At 42.1% G+C, this 27,114-nt stretch overlaps 1 protein-coding gene across 1 annotated transcript in view; it reads left to right on the top strand.

Moving 5' to 3' along the window:
- suclg2 (succinate-CoA ligase GDP-forming subunit beta) overlaps positions 1 to 27,114 on the top strand; it is a gene marked incomplete at its 5' end in the record, with an annotated part of 96,856 nt that overhangs the window by 38,836 nt on the left and 30,906 nt on the right. Inside the window, 3 exons of the mRNA XM_080845440.1 lie at positions 791 to 887; positions 14,071 to 14,232; positions 15,519 to 15,661. Coding sequence (XP_080701566.1) covers positions 791 to 887; positions 14,071 to 14,232; positions 15,519 to 15,661 — 402 coding nt within the window. The remainder of the gene's footprint in view (positions 1 to 790; positions 888 to 14,070; positions 14,233 to 15,518; positions 15,662 to 27,114) is intronic.

Here is a 27,114-nt window from a genome sequence, read left to right as displayed (position 1 = left end):
CCACTTGAATGTGCTTGTGTCACAATCGGGCTTGATTTGGAGCCGCCGGTGGAAATGGAAATAATTTGCCACGTGCCTGTCGTGTCAGCTCGCTTCAACGCACGCTGGCTCTTTGTCATAGCAACATCAGCGTTGAGTGTCTGCTCCAGTCTGTGCTAATTACAGTGCCTTTTGGTCGAGGGGGGAAAAATGTCGTTTAAATACCTTTACTGCTTTTGAAGTGCTTTGAGGTGACAGAACCACCTTGCTTTTGTGAAGGTGAGACGCACTACAATGTTCACTGTCAGGTGGCTTTTCAAATCGAATGAGCCACCGGTTGGAAGGGACACAGAAACATGTCATTTTAACCATTGAATCTTTGAAATTCGGGCGCTTTGTTGCAATGTCATTCACTTTCAAAGTCAGCACTAATGCAGTGTAGCACTGATCGGATAGCGCACTTCCACCCTGTGATAAAGAGAAGCAGATGCATAGCTCTCCATGAGCACTAGCAATAGTAAATCAGTGTTTCTCTTTGTTTCATTGTCTTAGAATTATGAAGTGTATGGAACTGTATAGGAAGTGTCTCACGTTAAGCATGACATTTAAAGGCTAATTGGAAACACAAGCCCTCACATTCAGTGTCAAAGATCATACGGGCCTTTCTGATCCTCATTCTTATCTGGCCCGAAAATTGAAGATGATTCAACTCGATTTATGTTATGCACGCTCGCAGCCGTGGAGACGCAGCAAGGCCTCCTGCTCTGCAATGTATAGTTGGGTAATTACTGTCTCTCTGTGGGTCTGGCAGGCGGCGGATCAGATTAAGAGACTCTATGATCTGTTCCTGAAAGTCGACGCCACTCAAGTCGAAGTCAATCCTCTGGGCGAGACTCCCGAAGGACAAGGTAACACCTCATTTTTTTACACTTTTTCTGTCTGTTTCTCTTTCACAGTTCTCAGCTCATCCTTTGCCACTGCAGAAGGTTCTTGTCTGGCTGTCTGTCTGTCTGTCTGTCTTCCTTTTTCTCTGTCAGAGTGTGCCCGAGCTAGGCTGTGGCAAAGAGGGGGCTGCTCACAAAATAGATTCCCTGTCTCCGATTAACCTTACAAATGTCTGAGCTTGATCAACATTAAAATGAAAGATTAAAGAAGTATTGGTAGTGAATTAAACTGATGGAAACATAGTATGATATTGGTACAAAAGCACAATTTCGTACAAGGGGTCCTCTCGAGGCCTGCAGCCTTCTCTGTATGTAGCTCATAGATCATACGCAAAAAGCCCAGCGGGTAACAGCACTGGGGAAGTCCAGACACCATTCACTTGTTCCTGAGCTACAACAGTTCTCGTGGCATAATGAGCTGGTCCTCCAGGGCACTGTGCTCTAAGACTGACTCGCTCTCTTCCATCGCTCCATCTTTTAGAGGCCAAAAAAAGGAGCGTCTTCGGGAAGATAAATCTACCTCTAAAGCCTGTGTATCTCCTGTTGGTCATTATGGGGATTCTTGGCTCTTTAGGATTTTGTACTGTTAAAAGCTCTGTTCTACTGGCTTTAGTTAGCATACCTTAGGCCCCAGTGGTTTTCAACCCCATGATTAATACTGCTGAGAGTGTCCATCAGAACAGCAGGAGATAACAGCACTAATAAAATAAAGCTCAAATCATCTTCAACTGCTTTATGTGTGTGTGTTTTTATATGTTGTTGACTACAGGTAATGTGTTGCTTTTGTGCCATTGCTGTTTTTACGGGGGGAAAAAAGTTTGGCAAGAGGATTCTTCAAGGGTGGACACTGGCCATCAGTCCTGATTAACATAGTTTCCATAGTAACGTAGTTACATACTGCACTGTAGAATTGGACAGCTATGTATATTAGGTCACCCTGTAGCCCCTGATGGAAACAGTTTAGGTATCACCTTACTTTTGAGTTTTTGTCATGTGTCTCATTTTCATAGCATGCAGGTTTTTGATTGTCTCGATATCCATAGATATAGTGGTTCCATCCTAAATATCTGTTGGCATAGTGGAAGTCTAAGAATGGTCTTCTTGCCTACCTTTCAATCAGACACATAATCCCCTTGAAATATAATCCCATCAAGCCCAAACTACACTGCAGTAGCTGTTGATGTGCCGCAGGCTTATAGCAGACATCTGAAATGACCTCTTAAATCAAAACAAAGACCTTGCTTATTTGAAGGCCTGTTTAACCATGGAATGATGGCACCATGAGGCTTTTTAAAGTATGTTTAGTTATGGTTGATTTCAGGTCACCTAGTCATGGTTGCCTAATGACAGACAGTATGAAGACAGTTGACAGTTTTTAAGGAATACTTCAGCTAGCTGTCTTGAAATTGTAACGGTTATTACTTGAATATGTGCTTTAAGCGGGAAAAAGGCAGCCTGTTACTACTGCCAATTTAAGTTAAATGTTTTATTTGCAAACATCTTTGGGTACTTAGAAAAGCACTATGTAAGTCTAAGGTATTATTATTATTATTATTATTTGCTTGTAGGTGAGGCCAGTCCCAAACTTCTAAGGATGATTGTCATCCCCACCTGCAACCTGTTTTGCCCATGCGTAGCACATTAGAAGGATAGGTGCACTCCTGCAGTCGCAATGTTCGTCGGAGGTCGGTCGGAGCTTCTAGTGTTCCTATAACAGCCGCTTGTATTGCACTAGGTTTGCATCACCGCCCTGTCCTTTGTGCAGCACCTCTATATGCTGTAACCCTGTTGGAATAACTAAAAAATTCACCTTCAAACAAAACTGCACCAGATTCACAGGAAATGAACTGGACCTGGTTACTTATGTAAGGCAATCACATAGTGTTTGGAGAGTGCTACAGGTGCTCTTTTGAAATATATGCAGTTTTATGGCCAAGAAACAACATGGCTCTATTCCACAGATACTTTGCTCCAGCAAAATAGTAAAGGTTAGCTAATATGGATACTCTGTCTTAATGTCCAGACGATGAAGCTTACCAAACAAGTCAAATGCAGACTGCTCATAACCCTTCCGCACGTAAGAAGAATAGCGTGTACCTAAGGATCGCTTCCAGGCGTCTGTGGTAAAGTCTGGAGAATGCCCATGACAAAAGAGCATGAAAAGAGTGTGAACTACAGCGACGGAGCAGACACGTCCACGTCCACTCCCTGGCTATTTTTCTTCCCTTATCGGGGGAGAGAGCGTGTACATCAGAGCCTTTATTATGTCTGGGACCATCAGCTCCGGCTGTATATCCCAAGGATGAGCCATTACAGCAGGAATGTGCTGTTAGCTCCAGCGGGATCTCCTCTCATTTTTCCTCTGGGCCGTTATGCAGTATTGATAGATGGTAGACTCCAGTCACCGGTGTGTAAATGATGGTGTTACGGAGGAGAGGAGGCTTCTTTGAGTACAAATCCCAAGGAGGAGGTGCCTCGTGACTTTTAAGAGAAAAGAGAATCTTCACAACTTCACCCGCGGCTATCTATTCGTCTATCCATAAAGGAGGAATGGAAAAGGATTTAAAAGATTAATTCACTTTGTATGTGTTTATCCATAACCTCATGTACAATGTGGTTAGTATTCATTTTTGCCTCAAGTGTTCTTAAATAATAATCAAATGACCATTGTACAAATATTGTTTCATCTTGTAAGAAGGGAGCACTTGCAACTTACATTCATTGCCTCGCAGTGAATCGCATGTCAGAATAAATGGCAGGACTAGCCCTTTCCTGTTACTTGCTGGTCTCTGCAACAAACTATTGTGAAATATTCCAGTTTTCAAACAATATGAAATTTCAGCTGTTCAACTGCTTCCATTTCCGCGTTTATCTCTACACACTCTACAGTATTCTTCTTTCAATCACTCACAAAGTCGTTATTGGGTAGACATGAAACATCAAATGATAGAGCAACCTTCATGCTTCACAGTGGCGCTAGTAGCTTGTTTGTGGGACAAAGGAAGTAGGAGTCATCATGTTTCAAAAACTCATCAAATTCAACAAATGTAGCAATCATTGGTCACTTCCTCACCCATTTCACAACTTTTGCGTGAATAGCTGAATAGGTTGGTGGTAAGATGTGTATAGCCTCACGCTCTCAGATATGATGCTAGTTGCTACTCTGTGCAACAAAGTATAGTGGAGTAATCCAATTTTGAAACAACATTAAAGTCCATGATGTATACTATTTTACATATACATAGACATATATTTTTATATTGCTAAGTCATATAGTGTCCCACCATCATGATTCTGATATCCACAAATTGCAGACATTTACCCCAGATGCTGCCAGAGAGGTCCGAAACTCTTTAGAGGTGATGTGTGGGTTGACTTTTACCTGATTTATTCTTCTTCTGGTGCTTCTTGGTGATGGTCTTGATCGGCGTCCACCTCAAGGCAGAGATGCGGTCATTTTGAATGCCCTCCATTTCTAAATTATTTGTCTTGGATGGATGGATGGAGCTGGAATCTTTTGGAGATGGTCTTATAGCTTTCCCAAGACTGATGGGCTGTCAATACCTTCTTCCTGATGTTCTCGGATATCTCGTTTCCTCTCGGCATTGTTGATCTGTGTGGGTACACCTTGGCACTACAGTAGTTTGGTTGGTTTCCTCTCTCTTTTAATCTGTGTTGCTCAAACCTTTCCCTTAGGATGTCTCAGTTGATGGGTTTGCTTAATTGACTAATTAAGCACCCAAATAAGTTTCACCGAATCTGTTACCTGCTTGACTTTACCAATTCAGCTGGGGGTTCACTTACTTTTGAAATGGACTAATTCCATGTTTCATGTAGTTTTTTTGGCCACTCAAACAATTCCCTCCAAACAAGAACATGCAAATGATAAACATAAACCTGACATTTCATCTATGGAAAATTGGTGATGAAAAAAAATGAAAAATCACGGTAAAACAACAGAAAACTCTAAGGGCCTGATTTACTAACAGGATTGCGCCCATTTCTGGCGTAAAATAGCGGTCGTAAACATAAAACGGTATTTACTAAGGGGGCAGAATCGCATATTAACGCTTTGGGGGTGTGTACCTGCCAACAAGTGGGATGGCACGAAATTTGGGTGGTAACGTGGGCGTAAAGCGCTATTTAATGGGAGGAGTGCGCCTAATGATGTATTGCGTGGAATTTACTAAACTGCCTGACGAGCGCACGTCCCTGTTTGCGGGCTAAATTCTCCGCCTCATAAAAGCACGTCTTAACAGGAAGCGCATTTTCATTGAGTCAAGAGCAAGGAGAAGACAGAGACAGCGAACAGAAATAATTTTTTCAACTCGTATAACACATTTTCAGTAAAGCGAACCACAAATCATTAGACGGTACAGGTTAACCAGCCACGCAATACTTCAATTACTGGACCAGATCAGAGAGACATCAAACCCTCCACCCTGCGATCACATTCCATTCCATCAGTTGTTAAAACTAATTTGCAAATATTGGCCTCCGGATAATTTCAACCAGTTTGTGGAAAAGTGAATTCCCCTTTCCACCGTCAACATTAACATTGACTTATAACTCACGTTGCCCCGCAGACACGGGAGAAAGACACTTCACTCTCGTTGCCCGGGAGGGAGAGGGAGAGGGAGAGGGAGAGGGAGAGGGAGAGGGAGAGGGAGAGGGAGAGGGAGGGAGAGAGAGAGAGAGAGAGAGAGAGAGAGAGGGAGAGAGGGAGAGAGGGAGAGAGGGAGAGAGGGAGAGAGAGGGAGAGAGGGAGAGAGGGAGAGAGGGAGAGAGGGAGAGAGGGAGAGAGAGAGAGAGAGAGAGAGAGAGAGAGAGAGAGAGACACATAGACATTGAACTTGCGCACACACACACACACACACAGAGCCATGACTATAGCTACCCATACAATGCCGCGAGTTCGGCTCTGAACGCAATTGTGGACTTTGAAATCGCAAACTTTCGGAACCATTGATTGCACCCACGTCCATATATATTGTAGTGAACCCATGTCCCTTGTAGAAATTATTAATCTCACCATGTACACATCTATATTGTTATAATAGACAGTTTATGCATTAATGCCACCAATAGCATATTCTTTATAATCGTGTTCTTTTAAACATCTCGCTGTAGGTGATGGCGGGCAGAACAACAATATAGCAGCGCACACATTGAATCAGGTTCAGTGATTGAGCGAACGTGAACCAATATATATCTCCACCTCGCTGAACCTTCATTTTCTCTTCCTAAAGAAATACCACGGAAAATGCGCAAAAACACCGTGCGTTAATGTGCGACAGCAGTTTAAGCAGCGGTCGCAGTGTTAGTAAATCAGGCCCTATATAGGGCGAAGTAAACACAGATTGCCCAGCGCGTTCTGGTTTGATAAATACCAAGTAAAATGCGCAAAAACACTGTGCGTTAATTTGCAAACGCAGATTAAGCAGCGCTCGCATATTAGTAAATCAGGCCCTTAGTGCTCAAGGGGTTCACATACTTTCAAGTGGCACTGTATATATACAAAAGTCTGAATATATATACAAAAGTCTGAATATATACTGTATATACAAAAGTCTGAATATAAACGTGTTATTATTGCATTTCTAGTGAGAAATCAATGTTTAAATTTTACAATATTAAAGGAAAGCAGTATTTCATGAAGCAGAAAATACGTAATTACAAACATTTTGGTACCATTGATTTAATAGGAAGCGCTCAGAGTTTTGTATATATATTCAGACTTTGTTTTGTATATATATTCAGACTTTGTTTTGTATATATATTCAGACTTCGTTTTGTATATATATTCAGACTTTTGTATATATATTCAGACTTTTGTATACAGTACCTTGCGTAAGTATTCACCCCCTTGGATGTTTTACCCTTTTATGGCTTTTATAAATCAGTCATGGTCAATATAAGTTGGCTTTTTGGACAAAAAAAATCACAAAATAGCTCTCTTTAATGTCAAAGTGAAAATATATTTCTACACAGTCATGTAAATTAAATACAAATATGTAATGAAAATAAGTGATTGCATAAGTATTCACCCCCTTTATCACCCCCTTTATATAGACTGACCTAATTCAACAGAAGTCCAGCCAATTGGTGCTAGAAGTCTCACAATTAGTGATATGGGGATCAGTGTGCAGTAAATGTGTCTCAAGTGATTGTAGTATAACGACACCTGTGTCTGGAAGGTCTATTCACTGGTCAGTATTCAGTAATCAGTATTCCTGGCTACTGTTACAACATGAAGACCACAGATCACCCTAAGAAACTCAGAGAAAAGGTTATTGAAAAGTACAGGTCAGGGGAAGGATACAAAAAAATGTCCAAGGCACTTAACATCCCCTGAAATTCTGTTCAATCCATCATCAAGAAATGGAAGGAATATGGCACATGTGTAAATCTGCCTAGATCAGGCCGTCCTTACAAACTAAGTGACCATGCAAGAAGGAAACTAGTAAGAGAGGCCACCAAGACACCTATGACTACTCTGAAGAAGTTTCAAGCTTCAGCAGCTGGTATGGGAGAGACTCTGCATACCACCACTGTTGCCTTGGTTCTTCACCAATCAAAGCTTCATTGAAGAGAGCCACTGTTGAAAAAATGCTCCACTTTGGTCTCATCAAACCACAGAACCTTCTTCCACTTGACCATGGAGACTTCCACGTGCCTTTTGGCGAACTGTAGTCGATCCTTTTTTTCAACAGTGGCTCTCTTCCATAAAGCTTAGATTGGTGAAGAACCAAGGCAACAGTGGTGGTATGCAGAGTTTCTCCAATCTCAACTGCTGAAGCTTGAAACTTCTTCAGAGTAGTCATAGGTCTATTGGTGGCCTATCTTACTAGTCTCCTTCTTGAACGGCCCCTCAGTTTGTGAGGACGGCCTGATCTAGGCAGATTTACACATGTGCCACAATCCATCCATTTCTTGATGATGGATTTAACAGAATTCCAGGGGATGTTTAGTGCCTTGGACATTTTTTTGTATCCTTCCCCTGACTTATACTTTTCAACAACCTTTTTTCTGAGTTGCTTAGAGTGATCTTGGGTCTTAATGGTTTAACAATAGCCAGTAATACTGATTACTGAATACTGAGCAGTGAATGGACCTTCCAGACACAGGTGTCGTTATACTACAATCACTTGAGACACATTTACTGCACACTGATCCCCATATCACTAATTGTGAGACTTCTAGCACCAATTGGCTGGACTTCTGTTGAATTAGGTCAGTCTATACAAAGGGGGTGATTAAGGGGGTGAATACTTATGCAAGCACTTATTTTCATTACATATTTGTATTTAATTTACATAACTGTGTAGAAATATATTTTCACTTTGACATTAAAGAGAGCTATTTTGTGAATTTTTTTGTCCAAAAAGCCAACTTATATTGACCATGACTGATTTATAAAAGCCATAAAAGGGTAAAACATCCAAGGGGGTGAATACTTACGCAAGGTACTGTATATATTCAGACTTTTATATATATATTCAGACTTTTGTATATATATTTAGACTTTTGTATATACAGCCGCGGAAAAAATTAAGAGACCACTTCAAAATGATCAGTTTCTCTGGTTTTACTATTTATTGGTATGTGTTAAAGTAAAATGTACATTTTAGTTTTATTCTATAACCTACTGGCAACATTCCTACCAAATTTCAAATAAAAATATTGTCATTTAGATCATTTATTTGCAGAAAAATGACAATTGGTCAAAATAGCAAAAATGATGCAGTGCCTTCAGATCTCAAATAATGCAAAGAAAACAAGCTCATATTCATTTTTAAACTACACAATACTAATGCTTACACTTAGGAAGAGTTCAGAAATCAATATTTGGTGGAATAACCTTGATTTAAAATCACAACTTTCATGTGTCTTGGCATGCTCTCCACCAGTCTTTCACATTGCCGTTGGGTGACTTTATGCTACTCCTGGCACAAGAATTCAAGCAGCTCGGCTTCTTTTCATGGCTTGTGACCATCCATCTTCCTCTTGATCACATTTCAGAGGTTTTTTATGGGATTCAGGTCTCGAAATTGGGCTGGCCATGACAGGGTCCTGATCTGGTGGTACTCCATCCACACCTTTACTGGCCTGGCTGTGTGGCATGGAGCATTGCCCTGCTGGAGAAAACACTTCTCAGAGTTGGGGAACATTGTCAGAGCAAAAGGAAGCAAGTTTTTCTTCCAGGACAACGTTGTACTTTGCCTGGCTGAGGTTTGTAAAAGACCATAAGGATTGAAAAAGCGGACTGGAGGTTCTTCTAAGTTCGTCTTCTCTGATGAGTCCGATTTCACAGTAGGTGAATCACTTCATCAAATTTGCAGATGACACAACAGTGGTGGGCCTCATCAAAGACAACAATGACTCAGCATACAGAGAGGAGGTACAGCTACTCATCAACTGGTGTGAGAAGAACAATCTGCTTCTCAACGTCAACAAAACTAAAGAAATTACTGTGGACTTCAGAAAGAAACAACCAACACACATCCCACTCATCATCAACGGCAGTGCAGTAGAGTCTGTGAAAAGCACAAAGTTCCTGGGAGTGCACATCACGAATGACCTCTCATGGACTACCAACACCACCGCACTGGTCAAGAAGGCGCAGACACGACTCCACTTCCTGAGAAGGATGAGAAGAGCTGATCTTCCCACTTCTGCCCTCACCATCTTCTTCAGAGGTGCTATTGAGAGCATCCTGACCAGCAACGTCTCTGTCTGGCACGGCAGCTGTCTAGCTGCAGACAAGAAGGCACTGCAGAGGGTGGTGAGGACAGCAGAAAAGATCATCAGGTCATCCCTACCACCCATTCAGGAACTGTACACTTCACACTGTTCCAAGCGGGCAATGAACATCATCAAAGACACAACTCATCCAGCACACAGTCTGTTCTCCCTTCTACCATCAGGGAAGCGGTACCGCAACCTGCGGGCCCGCACAAGCAGACTGAGTAACAGCTTCTTTCCACAAGCCATCAGACTCATCAACACACTGAAGAAAACCACATGAACATTCCATAGTCACTTCACCATGCCACTGGCACTTTACTTTACTGTTGCACCTTATGACCACTGATTGTACTTCTGCTGCTATGTGTGTGTGTGTGTATGTGTGTGAGTGAGAGTCTGTGTGAGAGAGAGATTATTGTCAATGTCTTATTTAAATGTTTGTGTGTGTGTGTGTGTGTGTGAGAGAGATTTTGTCAATGTCTTATTTAAATGTTTTAAACTGCACATTGGAGACTGGTCAAACGCAATTTCAAACTTCTGTGCTAACCCTGTTACATAGATTTTTGACAATAAAGTACACTTGACTTGACTTGAAAAGGTGCAAGACTCTCTGGCTTGTAGGCCTCTCCAGGTCTCCGTCTAACCATCAGACGACCATGTGTTGGGCAAAGCTGAAAATTGGACTCATCAGAGAAGACGAACTAGAAGACCCTCCAGTCCGCTTTTTTCAATCCTTATGGTCTTTTACAAACCTCAGCCAGGCAAAGTACAACGTTGTCCCGGAAGAAAAACTTGCTTCCTTTAGCTCTGACAATGTTCCCCAACTCTGAGAAATGTTTTTTCCAGCAGGGCAATGCTCCATGCCACACAGCCAGGCCAGTAAAGGTGTGGATGGAGTACCACCAGATCAGGACCCTGTCATGGCCAGCCCAATTTCGAGACCTGAATCCCATAAAAAACCTCTGAAATGTGATCAAGAGGAAGATGGATGGTCACAAGCCATGAAAAGAAGCCGAGCTGCTTGAATTCTTGCGCCAGGAGTAGCATAAAATCACCCAACGGCAATGTGAAAGACTGGTGGAGAGCATGCCAAGACACATGAAAGTTGTGATTTTAAATCAAGGTTATTCCACCAAATATTGATTTCTGAACTCTTCCTAAGTGTAAGCATTAGTATTGTGTAGTTTAAAAATGAATATGAAGTTGTTTTCTTGGCATTATTCGAGATCTGAAGACACTGCATCTTTTTTGCTATTTTGACCAATTGTCATTTTTCTGCAAATAAATGATCTAAATGGCAATATTTTTATTTGAAATTTGGTAGGAATGTTGCCAGTAGGTTATAGAATAAAACAAAAATGTACATTTTACTTTAACACATACCAATAAATAGTTAAACCAGAGAAACTGATAATTTTGAAGTGGTCTCTTAATTTTTTCCGCGGCTGTATATATTCAGACTTTTGTATATATATTCAGACTTTTGTATACAGTGGGGAAAATAAGTATTTGAACCCCTACCAATTTCGCAAGTTTGGCCACTTGCAAAGAAATGTGTGATCTAGAATTGTATTGGTAGGTGTATTTTAACAGTGAGAAACAAAATATCAACAAAAAAAAATCAGAAAACTGCATTTTTTAACATTTATGACTTTATTTGCATTTGATGCAAAAAAGAAGTATTTGAACCCCCAAGCAAGCAGCAAGAATTCTGGCTTACAATGACCAGTTATGTGCCCAAGAAGCACACAGATTAGTCCTCATTAGGTCTAACAAGGTACTCCTCATCTCAACTGGTGACGTTTATAAAAGAAACCTGTCCAAAGAATCATACTTCACACCTTCAACCTCACCACCATGGGCAAGACCAAAGAGTTGTCCAAGGACGTCAGAGATAAAATTGTAGACCTGCACAAGGCTGGAATGGGCTACAAAACCATTGGCAAGCAGCTTGGTGAGAAGCAGACAACTATTGGTGCGATTATTCGGAAAATGGAAGCAACACCAAACAAATGTTGATCGCTCTAGGTCTGGGGCTCCATGCAAGATATCCCCTCGTGCGGTATCAGTGATCATTCGAAAGGTGCAGAATAACCCCAGAACTACACGGGGGGAGCTTGTGAATGATCTCAAGGCAGCTGGGACCACGGACTGGTGATGTCGGCGCCTGAGATATGGCTGCCGTTGCCCTTGCTCCTCCTCAACTTTTCACATGTTTTAACAACGTGTCAAGCACGAATCACGTACGACAGAGAGGCTTTACTTAATATCAGGCTGAATCTTCAAATTACAAACGCATCTTGGGACTTTCACTCCGTTGGTTACCAGAGTTGTTTACCTGGCTGTTTACCCTGGATACCCGTGAAAAGACGCCGCCGGAGGAAAAGGGGGAAACGAGCCGGGACCCTGGTGAAATTAAGGAAACGACAGAACCGTCCTCCGCTTCCTAGTATCCTACTTGCTAACGTCCAGTCACTTGACAACAAGCTGGATGAATTAAGAGCCAGGTTGGCATTTCAACGGACTGCATTGCATTTGTACGGAGACGTGGCTGGACCCCTCAATTTCAGACTCTGTCATCCTACCCGATGGCCTCTCCATTCATCGGCAGGACTCAACAGTTGATTCGGGCAAGAATAGAGGAGGTGGTGTGTGTATCCTGATCAACAACCAGTGGTGTGTGGATGCGAAAACAACATCGTCCGGCTGCTCACCTGACCTCGAACATCTAATGGTCAAGTGCAGACCATTCTCTGCAGTCGCTGTTCACGTTCCACCTGACCCCTTCCGTCACATCCCACGCCTTCGCCTGCTTCGTGTTTGTCATGTCCTGGTACATGTCATGAGACTCCTGGCTTTGTATTCATGTATTGTTTGTGAGTTGTATGCTTATGTGCTGAGGTGTGTTTGTCATGTCCTGGTGCATGTCTTGTCATGAGACTCCTGGCTATCCCTAGGGCCAACGCAAGTGGCAGCTTTTTCATGTAGCGCTGGTGTTTTCTATTCATGTATGTTTTGTTTGTGAGTTGTATGTGCTTATGTGCTGAGGTGTTTTTTTTTTACTGTTCCCACACTGTAGGCTACTCCTCTAGGAGCATAGTCTGGGTGTTGTCTTTCTCTCCTTCTCTTCTTCCCTATCTTTAGCCAGTTTCACTCTGGCAGGGGGACTGCCAATGAAAACTAGCTTTTTGGCTACAATTGGGTGCATTTACATTCTAATGTTTATTAATTCACACTGTCCCTCTTCATCAAATAAACAAATAAAAATCAAAGTCACCAAGAAAACCATTGGCAACACACCACGCCGTAATTTTTTTGAAGTACTGCAGCACTCTCAAGGTCCCCCTGCTCAAGGAAGCGCATGTACAGGGCCATCTGAAGTTTGCCATTGCACACTTGAATGATTCTAAGCAGGATTGGGAGACAGAATGTGGTCAAATGATACCAAAATCAAGCTCTTTGGCATCAACTCGACTTGCCGTGTTTGACAGGGGGGGGAATGCTGAATATGACCCCAATGTACGTCATACCCACCATCAAGCATGGAGGGGGAAACATTATGCTTTGGGGCTGTTTCCTCTGCCAAGGGTACAGGACGACTCCACCGCATCAAGGGGACTATTGATGGTGCCATGTAACGTGGAATATTGGGCTTGAACCTCATTCCCTCATGCCCTCCCATTGAAAACGCAACATTAAAGATTTGGAGAGGATCTGCAAAGAGGAGTGGACCAAAATCCCTTCTGAGATGTGTGTAAACCTAGTGACCGTCTACAAGAAACGTCTGACGTCTGTGCTTGCCAACAAGGGTTATTCCACCAAGTACTAAGTCATTTTTGTCAGTCAGTTTTGCTAGGGGTTCAAATACTTATTTTTTGCATCAAATGCAAATAAAGTCATAAATGTTATAAAATGCATTTTTCTGGATTATTTTTTTTGATATTCTGTTTCTCACTGTTAATATACATCTACCATTACAAATTTATATATATATATATATATATATGAAAGGATATCTTGCCTCTTATACATTTTGAGAAATTCTTTGAGATGTATGCAAGTAATATCATATAGAATAATGTCTTGAAAAAAGTTAAATATAGCATGTATGGCTCGTTTAGACGTTAAGTCTAAAACTAACCTAATGCTAAAAATAGCCTAGGCTTGTAGGAGTTAAGCAGTGAGTGGTATTCTTACAGAAGGCTCCATTTAGCAATGTATAATTATCTCTGCTAGTGAATTAAATATCACAAAAGAGTAATGACTAAAGACAAATCAGACTAATGTTGGCATTATTTATATGTAACTTATGTGTTTTCTGTTGGACTGTTGCAATGAGTAATTTTTGTATTTTGTGAATAAAATATGCTTCCTTGTTTCTTTCTATTTTATTCCATAGTGGTCTGCTTTGATGCCAAGATAAACTTCGATGACAATGCTGAGTTCAGACAGAAGGCTGTCTTTGCCATGGACGACATGTCAGAAAGCGACCCCACTGAAACAGAGGCCGCAAAGTGGGATCTCAAGTACATCGGATTAGATGGAAACATTGCTTGCTTTGGTGAGTTTTTTTTTTTTTTGTCTACTGCTCTTCTCTCTCTCCCTCTCTTCCTCACATCACTCTCATACACACCCATGCACACACACTCACTTTTTGGCTCCCTCTCCTTCCCTCACATTCACACACAAACACACACCTCTGGTTTTGAAACTTTCTTCCCCTTTCACTTCCACAAAGGGCGTCATGCAAATCAAACTTAAGTGGAGACAGCTCTCAGTGGGCTTGAATCCAGTCACATTCATAACCGGCTTTTTAACAACTCCAGAAGGAACCTGCCGTATCCAATGGCTTCTAATTAGCATGAACCCGCCAAAATTCTCAAGTGAGCAGGATTGTTAGCGCTCTCATTAAAGCGGTCCCGCACTGTAAATCAAAGCGCCTTTTTTTTTCTTCTTGTACCGCGCAGTGCCACTTTGGGTGATGCAACACATCTCCCCTGCATACCAACAGACAGAGAATATAGCACAGCCCTGGAGAAGGAGCACAGGTTAGCGACTCCTTTGGCTCCAGAGGATCTGTTGAAGAAAAAAAAACACGCACACACACACACACACACACACACACACACACACACACACACACACACAGACACACACACAGACACACAGCTCGGGCCAGATGAGTTCCTTGAAAGGCTTCGTAAGCCAGCAAAGTGACAGCTTTTAAAGTGAATTTCCCTTTATAGGGACTTTCTTTCAGGGGTGCTTGCCAAGAAGCCCGTTCGGTTCCAATAAACCAAATGAGGTGAGATGTTTGTAGCAAGGCTTGTTGGGTTTAGCCGGATGCGGACGATTCGCTTGGCTCTCGTACAGCTTGGCAGCCGTGAAAATGTTTGGTAGGCAGACTAAAACATCTCTGAAGAGCCTTTCAAAGCGAGGTAACTCGTTCTGAAATGAAGAGCTGAGTTACCTTAATTTTTTCTTTTATCCATTTACATTGTTCATCTAGTAATGCAATGCGACACTAAACATTCCTTTTTGAAGCCATTAAATGCTCACTCCCTCCCTCGCCAAGCATAAAATAGTCTTAGTCATTCAGTCTTTAAAACCCATCGTTTTAGTTTTTTTTTTAGGTCTAAATCCAGTGATTTTGTCTGCTGCAAATACTTAAAATACTAATTGTGAATGTATGTTGTGTTACTCTTCACACTTGGCAAAGGTTGTTTTTTTGTTTTGTGGTAAAAACCCCAGTAGTAGGGTGTTTCGACTCATTCTTCTCTTTTGACATGCTAGCTGAGGTGTGGGTCACACATCCTCTCTCAAATCAATTGTGGCTCTCTTTCTTAGTGAATGGTGCTGGCCTTGCCATGGCAACCTGTGACATCATTGACCTCCATGGAGGCAAACCTGCCAACTTCCTGGATTTGGGGGGCGGCGTGAAGGAGAATCAAGTCTACCAGGCATTCAAGCTCCTCACTGCTGATCCAAAGGTACGTCCAAGACAGGCCAGCCCACGCCTGCACTCTCCTATTCAGAAGGCAACAAGCCTATTGAGTTTCACTTAAAAGCTGTCTTAATTACTGCTGTGGTGCGCAGCATAGCAGCCTTCACAACTCATCACGCTTTTTAAAGAAGAGGGTAGAGATTTAAGTGCATACTTACTTGGCTGACTGTTTTCTCACATTCATGGCACTATACAGTATATGATTCATTTCCAAGGGCCCACTGTCTGTTCAGTTTTACGAGTGGGAAGAGTACTCATTAATGGCTGCAGAAATACTAAAACACCAACCACCACCATGTTTTGTTTTTCAAGTCATTATTTCAGCACTGCTCTACAAGTACACATCTCCCAGCTCTTCTTGACATGGAATTTCTGTTGAAATCTAACTCTCACACAACAGCTGTCTTTGTTTATTTCAGTTACTCTACCGGCATGAGATTTTGCGTACATGGAAAACATTTCAATGCGTGTTGCTTTCTGATGTGTCAGCCTCCATTGCTGGTTTTATGCACACCGCCATCAAACTGAATTTGGACCTCACGTCACCCTCTTGACAACCTCAAGTCACTAATTATCACCCAGACATATTTTGAAGTATCCACTGGCATTATCTTTGCCAGTGGAGCACTTTTTTCCTTCTCCCGTGACCCTATTACACTATTTCCACTGACAGGAGCTAAGCACAGTTGTTGACTCGAGGTGGCATTTATTTAAAGAAATACATGGAAATATATTTTGTGACATTTTGTAAGCGTCTCTGCATTTTGTGACATTTTGTAATTGTCTCTGCATTTTGAGACATTTTGTGAGCTTCCCTGCATGACTCCTTTACGTCTATCCAGACTGACTGTATGAGCATATAGGAAGAAATGTGTGCTTTTAAAGCACCATTGGGAAATAATGTTTTTCTTTAAGAAGTGCACACTGTTTCAGTCTTTGGAGTAGGTATATACTCACCCAAAAAAAAAAAAAATAGAACAGAAACAGAGAGGGGCAAGTCTTACACTTAAGCTTATGATGCATAGTTTTGGACAAATATCAGTGTATTTAATTTTTTTTGCCCAAGCATGGATCCATCACAGTGTCCTGGAAAACAACAAACAGAACCTGAGAGAGGCGTGTCTCATGCCCTTATCTGACTACATGGACGGACTCATTCATTACTGTGTCAAACAGGAGCTATAATGGTGATGAATGGTGCTGGGGCATTTTAAGAAAAAATGAATTATGCATCCTGTTACTCTGGAGCTCAGTGTGTTTTTCAACTTTCTGGACTACAGTCAGACTTCTCCAAAAATCTGTGTTTTTGGCGCCCTGAAAGTGATGAGGGAAGCAGAGGCTCTTTCCATCTGGCAGAAGCAGACGGGGTTAAACCTGTGCATAGCTCTATTTGAATTCCAGAGTAGGATAGTGGGCCACCTCAGATCTGAGGAGGGGATGTTCTCTTTTTTTCTGGCATGATGAAATTCTCATTAGCATTGTGTCCATGCCATATCTCTTAACTGTGGGTAATTACGTTTACATGTTGTCTCTCTCTTTCTCTCTCTCTCTCTCTCTCTCTCTCTCTCTCTCTCTCCCCTCCCTTTTCCTCTTTCTTACTCTTTATTTTTCACAACCATACTCCATAATTTTTGGAAGCCACAGTGTGCTTCAAAGGGCCCAAACCAAGCAAAACAATGACACAACCGATGCCGAAAACATTTTTGATATTTTACCAATCTCGACACAGAACTGAATTTGACATTGATTATAAGGCTTATAAGATGCAATGGAATGTAATAGTGTGATCTTGAAGGCAGCAATTGACTTCAGGGGCCCAATACACTAAAGTAATTATGTGTAGGCCAAAATATATTGCCAACAATCAAATGAAATTCAACAGTAGTAAAGAAAACCTCTCGAATTGTTCCCTTTAAACTACGAAAATGCTTGAATAAATAAGCAATATTTTTAGTTTCATGTTAATTAGCATCCTTATTAGATGACACTTTTAACAGCAAAAGTAAGCATGGTTATGTGGAATCCCTAAAGTTCAAAAATAAAGTTACTTATAGAGATCATAGGCACTACACCTGTTTTCTGTTACTGTAAGACACCTTTTGTTCCACATTTAGTCTCTCAGTGTTCCTTGAAAGGAATGGTGCCTTTATCAACACTAAGGCTATCAGTGCTATTTAACTTGCAACAGAATGACTATAAATGATGGACTATCCCAGTTCCTGAATCAGCAGAGCCTTACCATCTGACAAAAGTGCCACCACGAAAAGACACCTTTGCAACCTATGTGGCCATTTCAGAAGGCGTTAAGAGTGGTGCAAAGTCTGATGTTTTAAGAGCATGCCAGCTGGTGTTTTCTAGGCAAATATAGCCACTGATGTGTGATCATTTAATAGGTGTGCACCATGAGTTCTTAACATGAAACAAAAAAAGGGCAATCGCGTAAAGCATTTTTGATTACTAAGGTACATTCCTAATGCGCTAAGAGTTGAGCACCTTCTAGAGCAGCCAAGGCCTCATTTGGGTGTGTCCATTCAAAAAGGTGGGAGTTTCATGGAAATAGTTTTGAAAAAAGGACATTCCCATTTCCTGGTTTTCAACATCTGACAGGCACTTTCAATCTAATCTCGACACAGTTTGACGGCATAATATTGACCACTCAGCCGACTAAATTGACCGATCATTTGACTCAACAGAATATATTACCAAATGGCTACATTGATGATGCAATTAGGCACGACTACGCTCCAAGTGGCACACAAAGTGAATATAATTATTCTGCATCTTTCATCTGGGCCTTCGGTAATGTGCAACAATAAGTGAGATCCAAAGTTATATTTTTGTCTCTATTTCACTGCATACACATTCAGTTTAGACCACGAATCAACGTGCCTTTGTCCCATCTCCGGTTCTAAAACAGCCTAGCGTCACTATATAGAGGCAATGAAGATGGGCCTAAAGGCAGAAGGAGCACAGTTTCTCTGTCTGCAGATAAGATCATTGCTGTAAAATATTTGCTTAGTTTTTGCTGTTCATTAGATATAGGTTGTTGCTAACACAGGCTACTGACACTAGCATATTAGTTGACATTTCACAAGTATACGAGTTCCATAATGTTGCTTGAATTAGAGTAGCACCAATCACATGAAGCTGTTTCTTTGTCATTGAAATAGTGTCATTGTTGTAGTTATAGTATCATGCGACAATCGCTTTCATCATATAGGTAGCTTATAGTAATAATATATTTTATGTCTACATGATGCAGGAAGCCAGATGCTCACTCTGTACTTCCTTTAATTAGTCTCACCCTCAAATGGATCTGGTTTTATGTTCTGTATAAAACGGCATGTCAAATTTATAATGCCACATACATATTTAGAAAGCTGAACCGAGGTAGGGGATTCATCTCCATCCATCATTCACTGTTCACCGTCACAACTTGAATTTGGGAGCGCAAAAAGGGAATGTGTCAAGGTACCATCTGAAACAACTGATCTGATATAGCTGCCAAAGTGTCCTAATGCTTTTAAATCTCTACTTGGCTTATTAGCCCTTTGGGTGTATTTCTCTTTGTTCTGAATATGGACTATTGTCATTGTGGGATCAATGCTTTTCTCTCGTTTTTCTGTTTGAGTTTAGCTGGGACTGTTGGCCATTAATTGGTGGGTATTTCAGTAGTCTTGCAAGAAAATACTTTGAAGAAAACCTGAATCTTTTTGGCTTGTTGAAGTGTGCACATAGCATACATTATCTTCTCCACAGAGGAGGAGTTAAAGTAATTAGGATATGCATTACTACTAACCTCTTCACTTACCTTTCCAGTATGTTCTACAGAAAAGATGTCCAAATACCTTATGTAGCTTGTGTTCAAGCGTGTTTATCATGCCTGTATATGTAACATAATGTAAAGACCACAGAAGTGGCTACAGTTGCTGGGCTGTTATCAACATTAACATGACAGATTTAATTAATCCACAAAGACAATTTAACAGTTCAAATATTTTAATAATATGAACTGATTTGTTGGACATGAATCAAACATCACCGCACAAATCAGAATTCCCCTTGTTATAATGGCTCAGAAGACACAAATTCAGCAACACACAAAGACTCTTTTGACCTGTCCCATAAAGGCTTGGCTCTTGGCTGTAGCTCTCCTAGGTGTGCATACATGCAAAATAGCAATTCTGCTCAGCCACAGCCTCTGACGTTAACCTGTTTGAGCAATATCATAACGCCACAACGCCACGGCGCCACAACGCAGAGCACACAGCCTTTCAAAGTATGGCCTTAGTATTGTAAACCTCATCTACTTTTCCCCCTTGGATTTTGTTTTCAAACAACATTAAGATGATCAACTGATGTGACACATCTACTGAGCAGACTAAGCGAATAGCAGCTAGTGACACAATTTTTTCAGCCACTTCTGTTTCTGACATGTCTTTCTCATTGTATTGTCTTTAACAGTCTTTTTACTCGCTGTTGTTGATTGGTTGTGCCTCTTCAGAGAGGTTGGCTGGCGACAGCTCCGTTGCACAGGGCAGGCGTTGGGACAGCAGCTGTCTTTTGGCAACAGCTGCCATACTTTACAGGAACTTAGTTCCATGAGTTCGGGTACGCACCATTTGCACTGGCTGTTGTGTCCTCAGTGGAGGCGAAATCGATATCACGTCCTCTTTACATTCGGTCAGGGTCAGGCACACACACCGATGGTAAAAAGGGCTAACAGGTTCCCCCAAGGTTTTATTTTTCCCTCTTTTTGACTTATTTTGACCAGGCGCTCAACACCAGAGCACACACACAAACATTTTTTGATAAAAATCATAACACCTACAGGCCACACACAAATATCTCACTATTACCTCTACCTGTCAGCTGAGGTATGTGCCCAGTGAATATATGCTTTTGCTTGTGGGCATTTTGTGCTGAAGACTGTATTTTATTCTAACTATTTGTGTGTGAGAAAGGATGTGAGAGAGGACGAACACTGGGGAAGCATTGCTCTTAGCCAGCCGTTTGATGAAGGTGCTTGTCTGGGTAATTGTCACCTGTGAGCTTTTCAACCTGCTCAGTAGGGCCGGCAAGGCACTCCGCAGGTGATGTGTTATTTAAGGTTAACAAGGAACGAGGTGTAAACGAAGCAGACAGGAAAGGCCTGGCTCACCTCAGCCGCAATGTGGAAGAGTTTGGGCGAAGAAGAAGCGGCCATTATTGATGTGTTATTTAAGGTTGACAAGGAGCCAGGCGTGAACGAGGCAGGTCTCAGCCGTAAGGTTGAAGAGATCGGGAGGAAAATAGTAAGGGGAAGTGAATGCAATGTGAACCAACACGTTAGCGTCAGAGCATTTGGTTGACCTCCACCTTGAGTGTGTGTGTGTATGTGTGTGTGTGTGTGTGTGTGTGTGTGTGTATGTGTGTGCAACAGAGCGCGAAACACAGAGCTGCACATGTAATTTATTAACACACGGCTGACCTCAGATGAAGGTATTCACTTTTGCTCAAAGTTCCACGCCCGCATGTGCTCCCTCTCTGCTCTCCCCTCCCCCTCCGTGCAAAGGTGCAGAGCAGCCAGAGGTGCCTGTTCCCAGGGTGTGTGTGTGTGTGTGTGTGTGTGTGTGTGTGTGTGTGTGTGTGTGTGTGTGTGTGTAGGGGGTGGTGCGTCTAATTGACTGAACTCGTCACTGATAGGGGGTGGGGATGAGGGGAGCCTGTCACGTTTTCACACAAATGCCTCCCAATAACTCCCCTGCATACATTCAAAGAGCCCTTTTATTGTGTGCAGAGGCCGCTGTAAAAGAGCCGTGGTGAAAGATTGCCCGCGGCTTTGATCTGGAAATCCTGTTGGACTGTCCCCTGTGCCTCACTGCACTTAATCCCTCCCAGGAGAGGGCCAGTGGCACAGCATCAAGCTCAAGGCTTGGCCAATGATGGAGGCACGGGCCACGCTGGGCTGAGTTTAGTCGTACCCAGGATTACACACACACACACACACACTCTCACACACACACACACACACACACACACACACACACACACACACACACACACACACATTCACATTGTGACAAGTGTCTAGGACGGGACAAGCTCAAGCTCTATTTTTAAAACATCACACTGAAGTTGTGGCATTAATCCCATCCACGTCTTGAGTTGCTTCTGGGCACCTCTCTTTTATTCTTCCACTTTGTCACTCTTCTGCTGTTGCACAAGACTGTGAGCTTGAGACCCATCTGCTGTTAGATCGTATGAGGTGCGCTGAATGATATTGTCATTTCCACCTACGCCAACAATCACCAGTGTTCAAGAAAACTTCACGCTTTCTGTAAGCGCACATTTGCTCTGTACCGTGCGTGCGTGCGTGCGTGCGTGCGTGCGTGCATGCGTGCGTGCGTGCGTGCGTGTGTGCGTGCGTGCGCGTGTGTGTAGGTTTTTTCTCATCTATATGTCCTCATCCTAATCTTAAATGTGCAATTTGTGTAAAGAAGCAGTGGTGATGTGATGTAAAAGGGTGGCGAAAAACCTTGCACTTGCAGTCTGTGTGGTGTCATTAACCCCAGCTGGTGACTGTGATGGCAAACACCATGCGTAGATCAGGAGGACTTGCAAGCGGAACAGCGGGTCAACACCAAGGCCAGCACCGCAATGCATTTATCAATTTGCCTACCTTCTAGCACATCCTGTTTAATCAGGTCATACAAGCAGGACCTGTTGTGGAGACGGTGAAAAAACTATTATTTACAGTAATGCACCTGTGTTTTCGCTGCCCTTGACATCATTCACATCACTTTGACATGGTTAGGGCACGCTCTGCATTGAGGAGCTAAGATTTCTAGTTGTAATATCGGCAATATGGCTTGGCCGTAGTATGGGTGTATGTGTGTGTGTGTGTGTGTTGGGGAGAAAAGAGAAAGTTAACATGTTAATGAAAAGAGAAGTCAGCACAGCCATACTTTAAGTTTTGTAGCTGTCGGGGTTGTGTCTGCTGTTTGATCATCAGTGTCAGCAGCAGCTGCTTGATTCATTGAGTCGTACACAATTTGGCCATGTGCGTGCGTGCGTGCACAGTGTGTGTGTGTCTCTGGGTGTGTGTGTCTGTATGTGTTTGCCTAGCTTTTCAAGTAAAACACACAAACTTGTGCACTATCATGTTGAAGCACAGCTTGAAGGAGCCTGTCACACAGTTCAGAGCTGAAAGTAAGTTCATACTGATGGTGTCAAAAAAACTAAAAAAAGTTCTTGTTAATATTCACACATATGTCTTTTCAATATCTGCATGGCTTTACTCTCAAAAAATACCCAAGCTGTGATTCGCCTGCGAGTCACGACTTTACTGTCACAGCGTGTTCACACTCCCACCTCTTTGCAGGCATTTACTCGCTTTGCAGAGGTGCTTATCTCCAGCTGACTCCAACAACTGCAAAAAGAAAGAACAAAAAAAATTGTAAGAAAATCAGTTTACAGATATTTTTGAAGTGGAAACAGGAGAGCTATGTCTGTCGCTGTGTGTGTGTGTGTATGTGCATGTATGTATATGTGTGTGTGTGTATATATATATATATATATATACAGCCGCGGAAAAAATTAAGAGACCACTTCAAAATTATCAGTTTCTCTGGTTTTACTATTTATTGGTATGTGTTAAAGTAAAATGTACATTTTTGTTTTATTCTATAACCTACTGGCAACATTCCTACCAAATTTCAAATACAAATATTGTCATTTAGATAATTTATTTGCAGAAAAATGACAATTGGTCAAAATAGCAAAAAAGATGCAGTGTCTTCAGATCTCGAATAATGCAAAGAAAACAAGCTCGTATTCATTTTTAAACTGCACAATACTAATGCTTTAACTTAGGAAGAGTTCAGAAATCAATATTTGGTGGAATAACCTTGATTTAAAATCACAACTTTCATGTGTCTTGGCATGCTCTCCACCAGTCTTTCACATTGCCGTTGGGTGACTTTATGCTACTCCTGGCGCAAGAATTCAAGCAGCTCGGCTTCTTTTCATGGCTTGTGACCATCCATCTTCCTCTTGATCACATTTCAGAGTTTTTTTTATGGGATTCAGGTCTCGAAATTGGGCTGGCCATGACAGGGTCCTGATCTGGTGATACTCCATCCACACCTTTACTGGCCTGGCTGTGTGGCATGGAGCATTGCCCTGCTGGAAAAAACACTTCTCAGAGTTGGGGAACATTGTCAGAGCAAAAGGAAGCAAGTTTTTCTTCCGGGACAACGTTGTACTTTGCCTGGCTGAGGTTTGTAAAAGACCATAAGGATTGAACCAAAGCGGACTGGAGGGTCTCCTAGTTCGTCTTCTCTGATGAGTCCAATTTTCAGCTTTGCCCAACACATGGTCGTCTGATGGTTAGACGGAGACCTGGAGAGGCCTACAAGCCACAGAGTCTTGCACCTACTGTGAAATTGGACTCATCAGAGAAGACGAACTAGGAGACCCTCCAGTCGGCTTTGGTTCAATCCTTATGGTCTTTTACAAATCTCAGCCAGGCAAAGTACAACGTTGTCCCATGAAAAACTTGCTTCCTTTTGCTCTGACAATGTTCCCCAACTCTGAGAAGTGTTTTTTCCAGCAGGGCAATGCTCCATGCCACACAGCCAGGCCAGTAAAGGTGTGGATGGAGTATCACCAGATCAGGACCCTGTCATGGCCAGCCCAATTTCGAGACCTGAATCCCATAAAAAAAACTCTGAAATGTGATCAAGAGGAAGATGGATGGTCACAAGCCATGAAAAGAAGCCGAGCTGCTTGAATTCTTGCGCCAGGAGTAGCATAAAGTCACCCAATGGCAATGTGAAAGACTGGTGGAGAGCATGCCAAGACACATGAAAGTTGTGATTTTAAATCAAGGTTATTCCACCAAATATTGATTTCTGAACTCTTCCTAAGTTAAAGCATTAGTATTGTGCAGTTTAAAAATGAATACGAGCTTGTTTTCTTTGCATTATTCGAGATCTGAAGACACTGCATCTTTTTTGCTATTTTGACCAATTGTCATTTTTCTGCAAATAAATTATCTAAATGACAATATTTTTATTTGAAATTTGGTAGGAATGTTGCCAGTAGGTTATAGAATAAAACAAAAATGTACATTTTACTTTAACACATACCAATAAATAGTAAAACCAGAGAAACTGATAATTTTGAAGTGGTCTCTTAATTTTTTCCGCGGCTGTATATATATATATATATATATATATATATATAGTGCCACTTGAAAGTATGTGAACCCCTTGAGCAGTTAAGAGTTTTCTGTTGTTTTACCATGATTTTTCATTATTTTCATCACCAATTTTCCATAGATGAAATGTCAGCTTTATGTTTATCATTTGCATTTACTTGTTTGGAGGGAATTGTTTGAGTAGCCAAAAAACTACATGAAACATGGAATTAGTCCATTTCAAAAGTAAGTGAACCCCCAGCTGAATTGGTAAAGTCAAGCAGGTAACAGACTCGGTGAAACTTATTTGGGTGATTAATTAGTCAATTAAGCAAACCGATCAACTGAGACATCCTTAGGGAAAGGTTTGGGCAACACAGATTAAAAGAGAGAGGAAACCAACCAAACTGCTGTAGTGCCAAGGTGTACCCACACAGATCAACAATGCCGAGAGGAAACGAGATATCCGGGAACATCAGGAAGAAGGTACTGACAGCCCATCAGTCTTGGGAAAGCTATAAGACCATCTCCAAAAGATTCCAGCTCCATCCATCCATCCAAGACAAATAATTTAGAAATGGAGGGCATTCAGAATGACCGCATCTCTGCCTTGAGGTGGACGCCGATCAAGACCATCACCAAGAAGCACCAGAAGAATAATAAATCAGGTAAAAGTCAACCCACACATCACCTATAAAGAGTTTCGGACCTCTCTGGCAGCATCTGGGGTAAATGTACATGGGTCTACAATCAGACGAAAATTGTTGGTTTTGATCATGACCAAATAATTCTATATCGGACTCATCTGTCCAAAGAAGGGCATTCCGGAAGGCCTTTGGTTTATCCAAGTGCCCTCTGGCAAAGTTGAAACGGGCAGTTTTGTTCTTTCTTGAGAGCAGAGGCTTCCTTCTAGCAACCCAATCATGAATGTCATGTCTATTCAATTTCCGTCTGATTGTAGACCCATGTACATTTACCCCAGATGCTGCCAGAGAGGTCCGAAACTCTTTAGAGGTGATGTGTGGGTTGACTTTTACCTGATTTATTCTTCTTCTGGTGCTTCTTGGTGATGGTGTTGATGGGCGTCCACTTCTAGGCAGAGATGCGGTCATGTTGAATGCCCTCCATTTCTAAATTATTTGTCTTGGATGGATGGATTGAGCTGGAATCTTTTGGAGATGGTCTTATAGCTTTCCCAATACTGATGGGCTGTCAGTACCTTCTTCCTGATGTTCTCGGATATCTCGTTTCCTCTCGGCATGATGGATCTGTGTGGGTACACCTTGGCACTACAGTAGTTTGGTTGGTTTCCTCTCTCTTTTAATCTGTGTTGCCCAACCCTTTTCCTAAGGATGTCTCAGTTGATTGGTTTGCTGAATTGACTAATTAAGCACCCAAATATGTTTCACCGAATCTGTTACCTGCTTGACTTTACCAATTCAGCTGGGGGTTCACTTACTTTTGAAATGGACTAATTCCATGTTTCATGTAGTTTTTTGGCTACTCAAACAATTCCCTCTAAACAAGTACATGCAAATGATAAACATAAACCTGACATTTCATCTATGGAAAATTGGTGATGAAAATAATGAAAAATCATGGTAAAATAACAGAAAACTCTTAACTGCTCAAGGGGTTCACATACTTTCAAGTGGCACTGTATATTACATCAGCATATGGAAAAGGAAAGTCCAATGGTTGAAGTATAATAACTTTTCTGTTCTGCTTTCCTGTCCAAATGTGGCATGCAATCAGTCTGCGTTGTCACTCTCTGAAGTGCCTCCCGTCGCACCATCCAGGAGGACAGGCGTAGTTCGTTTATTCTCCTCTTCATGCGGCCCCCTCTGGGCATGGAGACTCTTGCTCATCCGTCCTGCTATTTAAAAAGGCTCCATCGACGGGCAGCGGAGAGGAGCGCCTGTCATTAATTAGCTTTGTCTCCTCACTGCCTTCATTTCCCCCACCCCCCCGCCCCCCTCTTCCTTTTGTTCAGTACTGCTTTTCATTGGTGGCCGTGGCACACCAGCCAGTACTTTATGTGCCTGGCATTAAGAGAGAGCCCAAGCTACAAGTCCTTCTCATCAAGCCAGGAGGATGTGTGTGTGTGTGTGTGTGTGTGTGTGTGTGTGTGTGTGTGTGTGTGTGTGTGTGTGTGTGTGTGAGTGAGTGCACGCTTGTTTGTGTGTCTGCTGGAGGTGGCCGCTCGGTGAGATGATGAAGCGTTCTGTGTGCCAGCGCCAGCTCCCTCTCCGTGGGCC

The sequence above is a fragment of the Sprattus sprattus genome, assembly GCF_963457725.1.
Source record: "Sprattus sprattus genome assembly, chromosome: 10".
Taxonomy (NCBI): Eukaryota; Metazoa; Chordata; class Actinopteri; order Clupeiformes; family Clupeidae; genus Sprattus; species Sprattus sprattus.
The sequence above is the reverse complement of the archived record's forward strand: the minus strand, read 5'-3'. Positions and strand labels throughout refer to the sequence as shown.